Source organism: Setaria italica, chromosome III (genome assembly GCF_000263155.2).
Source record: "Setaria italica strain Yugu1 chromosome III, Setaria_italica_v2.0, whole genome shotgun sequence".
Classification (NCBI taxonomy): Eukaryota; Viridiplantae; Streptophyta; class Magnoliopsida; order Poales; family Poaceae; genus Setaria; species Setaria italica.
Window position 1 is genome coordinate 1010283 of NC_028452.1, and position 9782 is coordinate 1020064.

The window sequence follows — 9782 nt, forward strand, 5'->3', positions numbered from 1 at the left end:
GCTTCAACAACTTCAGAGGATCCGGTTCCCATCCATAGGAGCTGCATGTATAGTGCTCGAGGATATGCCTCTTGAGGAAGAGGAAGGAGCACACCTTGACAAGGCTCTGTTCACGGCACAAGTGACATCGGAGTTGTTGCACGAGGTTTTGGGGAGTTGCGACTTGCGAGGCTGGATGGCCTCAGCTGGCATGACAGTGTATTGATGCAGCTAGCTCAAGGTAAAGATTAATTTGTCGGTGATGAGAGTAGGCAGTGACCTAGTTACTTATGAGTTATGATGCACTTGCTCATTACAATGGCACTCCATTACTCATGGAGTTTGTTATTGATTATGTGGATGAAATGTTCAGTGCAATGCCCCTCCAGAGATGGTGCAATCAAATCAGGAGGTGATGTCCGACCTCAACAGGCACAACAACATGCTGCAGTTACTAGCTATGGGCAAGAGCAATTGACAGAGAGAAGGCAAAGTCGATAATCGAGTTTGATGATGTCGAAGGCATTGTGTGGGATGAGGATATGCCGCACAACCTTGACCTGCACAACAATCTTTTAGAGCAGTTTACTGATGTCAAGCAGGACAGGGAGACAATGATCTGCTTACTGAAGTTTGCAGTTCACCCGTCGATGGGAACATTGCGGACTAAGTACTTGTTCATACGCCTCATCTGGACATTGACAAGGACAAGCTTACTGCGGAGCAGTTCTACTATAAACCAAAAGTTGCACTTGCACGACAAGATGGCAGCAAGATATGTCTCTCGCCATTTAACAAACAGGTCGAATTCTTCAGTGAGTTCAGGGAACCAGTGCAGCAGCATTCAAATAAACAAGGGATAGTATTAAAAAAAAGTAAACAAGGGATGGTCATAGTTTGTTTGACACACAAGGCAATTGTAGTATCAAAATTTTTTAATTTGGAACTGGCTAAAGGAGCTTCAGCCCATGGAAAAGCCCATAACCAAAAGATATTCCTGATTATCTTGTCAATGAACCGTCCATGGGATCCAGGCATTCATGAATTCAGCTTAAATAAGTTCAGTCATGACTGATTGCTTGCACAGACATGGTGAGAGAATGAACAGATGATGCAGCGTAAATGAGTTTAGTTCATGACGAATGTAGATTATCACGCTACTTACAAAATCCGGAAACCACATACACAGACCAACTGTAGGTAAAATAGGTAGATATAGGCCCATCAACGTTTTGATATCAAACCCATCAGCACACGTGTGAAAAGTAGAGAGCAAACTCGAGTCCCACGCACACATATAGGCTAACAGGGCTACTTGAACTCGATTGTTCTTCCTGTAAGCATCACTACTTAACCACCAACTTAACGTCCAAAGGAACTGGAACGAACAAAATGACCAAGGTAATTCCTATATCCTGCTCCTACCGATGTTCACCCGTAACTGATGCCATCATATGTCTGCAGCAAGGAAATTGCCAGACAAGGAAACCTGCCAATTGGAGAAAACAGCAGTGAGCACCTGGCATTACAAATCGATATCCAAACTACAATTGACATCTTTGATCTCCTTGATAATCTAGAATTTAGGGAACTGAAATACAAATTATTACCTTCTCGCCAGGCTTGAATGGTGGGAGACCTCTGTACGGACAGGTGCCACATCGAAAGGCATCACCCAACCCACACTGCAAGAATCATTCAAAGAGATCACCAGAGGCAATATCAGTAACCCAGGAGACGATAATTGCTGCATACGATGGATTCTCCACAAGAACTAATGATACTGTAATTCTAGAAGCACTACTTACACTGCCACAAGCTGACTGAGGATTGTTGATCTGCTCGGCAGTGAGCTCTAGCTTCTCTACTTGTGCCTCAGCCTCAGCCCTGCCACAAGTACAGTTCTTGCATGCCTTCCTTGTTGCCCCCACTTCACAATCCCCAACTAGTGAAACCCAAGAGGAACTATCAGAACCTAAACTTGAATTGAGTATCTTTACAGATGTCAAAATAGGTTGATGGATTTTATGACTGTACCAACTGGAAGTTGTGGTTTCTTCAGGTCTTCCTCAGTCAAGAGGCTGTCTTCATCAATAAGTTCTGAGTCATCATCAATTTGAATCTTAGGAAGGGCCTTTGTTGCTTTCTTAAGGGGGAAAGAAGAACCCACACTCCAGCTGGCCTTCTTTGCCTTAACCTATAAGTGTTTAAAGTTAGCATCCAAATTAAAACCTAGGCAACAACATTAACACGCCATAACACGTGATTTTGGACCACTCACAGTAACAGACTGCACATTATCCAGCGAGCTTGCAGCGGATGCTTGCACTTCAACAAATCCCCCCATCAGTAGCTTGCGCTCAATATCAGTGTTTGGCTGACAGAGACATTCATAAATTAGGGAATTCTGTATATGCAGCACAACAGAAAAGGCTGTCAGTAAGGCATATTCGAATAAGCTACCTTCTGGCTGGAGGAGGGTGCAGAGCTGTGAATCAGAACTCTTCCGCCAGCTTGCAGCACCCGGTTAATCTCAGCAACCAACTGTTCCCTCAAGCTTTCCACATTTTTAATGACAGCAAGAACAGCACCAACTGATCCATCATCAAAAGGCAACTTCCCACCTGTTCCATGTAAACATAATAGTTAGATAACAGGTTTATGATTACCCAAGCTTTACAAAAATGACATAAACCAAAGTTCAATAAAGACACAGCATACCCAAGCTTTACAAAAATGAAAAGTTCCGAATATTAATTAAGCATAGGTTCCAAAAAAAATTCGAAGTGCTAGCCCAGCTCGTGCACACAAAAAGACATCAGCTCAAATTCATAGCCATGGATAAAAATAGATTTGTTTTCACGTACTATTGTCCTAGTTTTCTTCTGAGGCTGGTCTATATATGTAAACCTCTTCTTCATTTTCCCTCCTATCTTTCCACTGTGTGTGAAGGATCAATAGAGAGCACTTGAACCATCAAGTCAGAAACTATAAAGAAAGCTTCAAGTATGAACAAGTTTCTGAGGGATGTTCATGGATTCAAAATTATTGCAAAGTTGGGAGCTAATTGAATTTTTGGTTACATAAGTGCAAGTTTACATTCTAAGCAATGAAAAGCAGCAATACCACTGAGTAAAGATTACAGGCCCAAAATTCAGGATCAACTGACTGCGCCTTCACATCTATTAAGCTACTCACCACTCTATCCCTGAGAACTAGTCATTACACATATCCAAAAATCAGCACTTCTTGCCTGCGCTTTCCACAATACTGACAGCGGTATAGCTGATGACCTAATTCTATTTAACATATGAAAATCCTATACCAAATGTGTATTCAAATTTAATGGTTAACATGCACCCCTTGCAACAAAACCATACCAGAAAGCTCGCTAGTTCAAACATGCAGGCAAAGATGGCAAAAACAAATTGATCGGTTTCAGAATCCATACATGAACTTCAATCTTTTATATCAACAGAAAGTGGGAGCAAGACGTCCAAATGCTCCAAGACCCTATTCCAATGTGATTGTAAAACATGCACCTCGCTATGTTGAGGCGGGAACAACATCAGGCGAGGCTAGCTATCTCAAACATGCAGGCAAGAACAAGAAAAAGCATCTGTTTCTGCATCCACACACGAGCTTCCAGTTCTGATCGCATAAACAAAAGGGGGCAGGGGGCAAGACGACGAGAAGCTGCTCACCGAGCGACGCGCACTGGGTGATGACGGCCACCTCCTCCCGCGAGACGTCGGCGGCTGCCGCCAGATCCCCCACCGCCCGGATCGGCAGCGCCACCTCGTCCGTCACCGCGAGCGCCGCCGCCATGGAGTCACCTGCAACCGAGAGCGGAGACACGACCCCGTCACGCCGATCGAACAATCCAGTTATGGGTTTCGCTGCCCACGGCACGGTACCTGAGACGAAGAGGAAGCGGATCTGACGGAAGCGGCGGAGGAAACCCTGGGGCAATCGATTGGGGAGGAGAAATTGGGTTTTGGGTTCGTGGCTCCCTCTCGAAGCTTCCGGCAATCACCAAATCCTCTCTTTGGTTCGTGCCGCCTCCCGCCGCCGTTTCAGCCCGTCGCCGAGGTGAGCGATGACGTTTCTGTGGGAGTAAACGGGCCGCGCGGTCGTGGACAGGTCGGTGGCCTACTTCTCTCTGGCCCGACCGGGTCGGTTGGACTGGGCTCGCTTGCCTTGTTCAGGCGTTGCGTTGGGTTGGCCCATGGACCCGACCCACTACCCAGATGATGCTGGCGAGCGAGTTTCACGGGATCATGGGCAGTCCAGCGCGCGGCGCGGCACGCCGCCGCCCCCGTCACTTCCGGCCGGCGGCCGGCCTGATCGGCGCGGAGTCGCGGGTGGAGAGGGCGATCGTGGGCGGCGCTGTCGTCAAGTTCCTGCGCGCAACCAAACGTGAAACGTCAAGCCATGGCAGCCCATGCTCCGAATGGATCTTGCTTTCCCCGTGTCCTGACTTCTTTTCTTCATCATAACTGTTTATTTGCTCGACAGTTGCTTGTTTGTGTTCCTCTCCCTGGATAACCAGCTCCGGATCAAAGCTCCGCGAGTAATTTAACTGTCTGAAACGTAACACTCCTGCATACGAAAGAGCATCCCTGGCTGCTCTTGGTACCAATGCCACTGGCATCTCTGGCTACTCTTGGTCCGAACCAATGCCATGTTAGTCATCAGTCATGTGTTCATGGCTTGCCGTGGAGTTCCACATTTCCTATGCTCGCTGCTGTGTCCTTTGGCCAGAGAGTTAGAAAATGTTTAAATGTGTGTTTAATTCGCATGATGCAGCAACAAAATTGGAGTAACTGTCCACAAGATCTAGTGCCTCGTAAACCTTTGTCACCGAACAATTTAAGGCTTTATTTTTTCCCCCTTGTTGAGTTCTAGCCAAGATTGTCAACCAAGTAGAGTAGTAGACTGGGAACAGCATTCACGGTCATGCAAGGAAAACGATAGGTCTGGCGTTTGTTTATCCTTCTCTCTTTGCTGTCTGCCTTTGGCTCCCGCCTCCCGGCGCTCGTGAGCCCTGCCCAGCAAAACGCCGTGGCGCCGAGGGAATTGTCACTATCCATTTCAGTTGGTGAGTGGAACCAAGAGAACATTCATCTCCACTTCCCAACACCTTATTTTAGCCGACGCCAACCTATGGCTGTCTCCCGAAGCATCTCCCGTGATCCATCGCCGGGAATAATTGCCGCGAAATGTGGATATCTGCTCCATATGGACACGTATGATAATGCAGATTGGTCATTGCCTGAGCTATTCAGTAGCAGTACCGTTCTTGCCATTGCTCTGATTCTAGATCATCTACCAGCTGTATCCACCGATCAAAATGTAAAACATAGCCACTGCACTTGTGCTCTCTATATATGTGCATAGCAAAATTTATACATCTGGAAAAGCTAAAACGACCACATGCAAAGTATTTGAATTGCTACTGATGAAACCAAGCCACGTTCAGTGCTATATCTTTTGCACATCATATTGCATAAAGAGGATTTTGGCAAAACGCACCGAATTTGGATTCCTCGAATGATATGTTCTGTAGCATTGTTCTGCAGGTCAAACCAATTTAGGGTCAGATTTTGTCTGAACAAGTTCTGCCCCTAATGAATGGCTCTAGACCCTGCTCCCAAGGTGGTTAATTTCCATCACAACCACGCCGGGTGTACTTGGTGGTGGTATTGTTGTGGCTGCACATTTTGGAGTTGCTGCACCACCTGCTGATTAATTAACACCAGAGGCATTTCTTCTGTCACTTGTGAATGGATTCCTTAGCTAGTACTGGTACCATTGCGCTGCTGCATCATGTTGTTGTTCTTGCCGAGCTTGGAGGCATCTGCAGCATTATCTTATCGCGCTATTCGTCCTAACCCTCTCCTAGTTCTGTCGACGCCATTACAATAATGAACTAGCCTTTAATCGATTTGTTCCTTGTTAGCTTCCGATTGTTTATCGACTATAATCTGAGGTTAGAGCCTAAACCTGAAGATTTGATAACCAAACTTCCGGCAAATCTTGCCATGCTTATTACTCGCAATAGCATAGCAATCAGACAGCTCATCCCTGAACCAGAAGATGCTGTTGCTTTTGCATGCTTGTTCTTGTTCCTCCTAATGTTTTTAGGTTCTTCAGCTAAATCCACTAACATGTCACCAAAAAAGACATTGTTGCAAATGGTCCATGCATTTATGGTCTCTCGCTCCTCCTGCTCCTCCTCAACGAACACCTTACGCCTCCAAATAATTTAAGAATGAAAGGACCCTCCCTTGCAACTCCCACATGGAGTAAGGCTGTTAGCTACAGTGAAGTTCCAGAAAACTTGTCTGAGCGAGAGACAAATACAAAACCTTGGATGGCCTGAGCCACCAATGTGACAAACCTGGCACGATTAGTTTTTGGACTAGTAAATCCACGGCAATTGCACCAGCTCCTGACAAAAGCACACATGCCTGAACAAATTGTCACGGCCTCACAAGTAAACTAAAATATGGAGGGTGATGTGTCCTGTTGTCTTCTCTTTGCTCCATATGTTTATTTTTTTTTCTTAATTTGAGATTTTCACAGTGCATTGTTATAGGATCCTTGCTAGCACGTGCAGATGAGTGTATGGCCAGGTAAAAGTACGGGGACAACATTTGCAACTTGCAACAGCTAGTTTTTTTTATTATTATTATTGCGAAACAGCTAGTTGAATTTTACATCCTAGCTTTGCTCTAGAAATTGTACATCATAAATACCAAAAGGCTTTATTATGTCTTACTTATAGATCGAATTAGGATTAAAGCTGATGTGCCAAGCAATTAAAAAAGCACAGAGAAGGAGCTTTTTCAAGTGCATATTGCCGTTGCAAAACTTTTAACAATTTTTTGGAAGAGCTTGCAAGGTACTCCTCGTTGCATGTTTTGGTGCGTCGATCAAGTCTTGACACGTACAGCTCTCATACAGATTCTGAACAGCGCAAAAGCTCAACCCACAGTGTCCATGAATGAGGTACCCCATTCAGGGCAGCGCAACAGAATAATGCGTTTTTGTTTGTTGCTCTAGTGCATTTCGAAGGTAAGCTCCCTTTTTTGATCGGTATGCTTTGAGGCGCAGAGTCACCAACATTGAAGAGTTCAGAGAACCTGGAGCCTACCCTGAACTTTCTTTTGTTTTCTTCTTAGGGATCATGCGTGAGTCACCCAATATCTTTGCACGGGACAACACATGCGCACTCAACTTGCATCTCGTCTCACAGTAACCCATACTACTGTGACCTTGTGACTGTGCATGCCTTGAGGAGGCCGGTCCCAAGCGGCCGTGCAAGCAGGCAAATCTTCCTATCGGCTCCCTCCCCAGTCTCACCTTCCCAGATTTTATACTCCACTGGCTGCACCTGCACGTCCCATTTCCTCCCTTTCTCCTTCCTCCTCTCGTGAGCCATGAATGAGCTCTGCGACCTCAAGGTGCACATCAATGGCCATCACACGCTTCATCTCCACCAGGCACGTACCGCCACCTGCCAAGTTCTTCTTCCTCCTAAAGGCGTCTCAGATCAAGAGGCCGTCTTTTTCTTCTTTCCTGGCTCTGAAAGTCTGAATTGATCTCACCGTCGTTGCAATGTAACAGAGCGTCATGTGCGCCTTCTCGGGGAGGCTGAGGACAATGGTGAAGCAGGAGAAGAAGAAGGCGAGCAGAAAGGAAGCCTTGTCTATCAAGCTCGCCGATTTCCCGGGCGGCGCCGAGGGCTTCGAGCTCGTCGCCAGGTTCTGCTACAACAATGGCCGCGTCCTGCTCTGCCCCTCCAACCTCCCGCTCCTGCACTGCGCCGCCGTGTTCCTGGAGATGACCGAGGAGGTGTGCCCCTGCAACCTGCTGGCGCAGGCGGAGGCCTTCGTGAACGGGCTCTACTACTGGACCTGGGCCGACGTGCTCACCGCGGTCAAGAGCTGCGAGCCATTCGCCGCGGCGGCCGACGCCTCCGGCCTCCTCGAGAGGCTCATCTCCGCGCTCTTCTCCAAGATTACTGCCAGCCCAGAGACGCCCACCGCCATCGCCGCCGTGGGGACGCCGAACCGCTCCTCGTCGTCATGCTCCTCGTCGCCGGACACGGTGGGCTTCGGCCGGTCGTCGTCCACCAAGACGCCGGAGTCGATGTGGCCCTGCGTGGGCAGGGAGTGGTGGTTCGACGACATGACGTCGCTGTCCCCGCAGACCATCGAGAAGGTGATGCGAGTGCTCGGGTGCTACGGCATCGAGAACAAGAACCTGATACTGACGCGGTTCCTGCTCCACTACCTCCGCGCGGCCACGCGCAGGCCGGCGCTGGTGCTCTGCAAGGAGGCCACCCTCGCCGGCCTCGCGGACACGGCCGTGCACGGCGTGGCGCTCGTCGGCGGCACGGCGTTCTCGTGCCGGGGCCTCTTCTGGGTGCTGAGAATCGTGTCGGCCGTGGGGCTGAGCAAGGAGTGCAGGCACAAGCTGGAGAGGCTCATGGGCCTGATGCTGGACCACGCGACGCTGGACGACCTCCTTGTCTCCGGCGACGACGGCGGGGTCTACGACGTGAACCTGGTCATGAGGCTGGTCAGGGTGTTCGTGGGCTCCGAGGAGGAAGCCGACGCGCCGTCGCAGAGGATGAGGAAGGTGGGGAGGCTGATCGACAAGTACCTCGGGGAGATCTCGCCGGACCATGCATTGAAGGTGTCCAAGTTCCTCGCCGTCGCCGAGAGCCTGCCGGACTCGGCCAGGGACTGCTATGACGGCGTGTACAGGGCATTGGACATCTACCTCGAGGTAAACAACTCGACTAATTTCTTTCACGAACAAGTTGCGTCAATTCACGAAATTCATTTCTCCAGGGAACCTTGCTGATTTTCATCCTAGTTAGTGGACACATAGTACTGCTACTGTTTGGAACCATGCTTGGGACATGATAACTGAAAGCTTGATGCTATCGAGTAACTAATCATAGGGTGCTAGGGGTAGATACTAGACACAGCAGTGCTTTATCGTACCATAGTAATAAATTAAATAAGAAAAAAGAAAAAGAAGTAGTACCTTACAAATTACTAGTAGAAAGTAGAGACTGCTAGTAGAAATTTACTTTTACCCTTTTGCAATGTTCAGAATTCCCTGTTCATTGAAATTTTATCTGAATTCCTTGGAGAAACCACAAGCTGGAGTTCTGCATTTGCCAGCTTTGCTGCAAGCCTGCAAGTCCTTTTCACCTGGTTTCATATACTCTGGCTTCACGACTCCTGACTCCTGACTGAACAGTGCTATGGTGATGATAGACATTACACGATGTAGGGCACCGGGATTCCGATGTCACCTGGCAGCGAATATCCTGTTAGTTTATGATTGGCGTCACGATCAGCTAGGCACAAGGCAGGACTGAGCTGACGGTGACAAGGGTAAAAATCAGGCCATCAGGGATTCGGGGGCGTGTAATTTCTCTTAGGGTGCGTTTGGTTGCGAGGACGAAGTGGGACGGGACGGGACGATCCCACTTCGTCCCGCGTTTAGTTGGAGGACAGGTGGGACGGGGACATCCCTACGAGGGAATATACCCTCCAGATGCGGGATGCGGACGGGCGTCGCCGTCAGGGAATCCAGACCTACCGGCCGGCAGGCGCCGCGCGCGCGCATGGTTCAGAGCTGCACGTAAAGAAGCTTTTGTTTCGTATGGGCATCTGGCCTTGCCCCTTGGACGTGTCCCAAGGGCCTTCGTCGATTCCGTGGCCATCATCATTTGGCCCCTTCCGGCTCCGTGCGTCGTGTCCTCCCGCGACCTCTAT

At 48.6% G+C, this 9782-nt stretch overlaps 2 protein-coding genes across 2 annotated transcripts in view; one reads left to right on the forward strand and one right to left on the reverse strand.

Annotated features, from left to right (window-relative positions):
- Positions 1-1072: 1072 nt before the first annotated feature.
- LOC101779686 (anamorsin homolog) lies at positions 1073-4098 on the reverse strand. The gene is made up of 8 exons (XM_004960045.3): positions 3897-4098; positions 3684-3815; positions 2443-2603; positions 2261-2356; positions 2017-2176; positions 1788-1924; positions 1590-1664; positions 1073-1468 (listed from the first exon to the last, which is right to left on the reverse strand). Exons 2-8 carry the CDS (start codon positions 3805-3807, stop codon positions 1430-1432), a joined length of 792 nt encoding a protein of 263 aa, XP_004960102.1. The 5' UTR covers positions 3808-3815; positions 3897-4098; the 3' UTR covers positions 1073-1429.
- A 3160-nt stretch (positions 4099-7258) lies between these two features.
- The window catches only part of LOC101779293 (BTB/POZ domain-containing protein At1g50280), a 4990-nt gene continuing 2466 nt past the window's right edge, over positions 7259-9782 (forward strand). Inside the window, exons 1-2 of the mRNA XM_004960044.2 lie at positions 7259-7487; positions 7612-8778. Of these exons, the coding sequence (XP_004960101.1) occupies positions 7425-7487; positions 7612-8778 (1230 nt within the window). The 5' untranslated portion in view covers positions 7259-7424. The remainder of the gene's footprint in view (positions 7488-7611; positions 8779-9782) is intronic.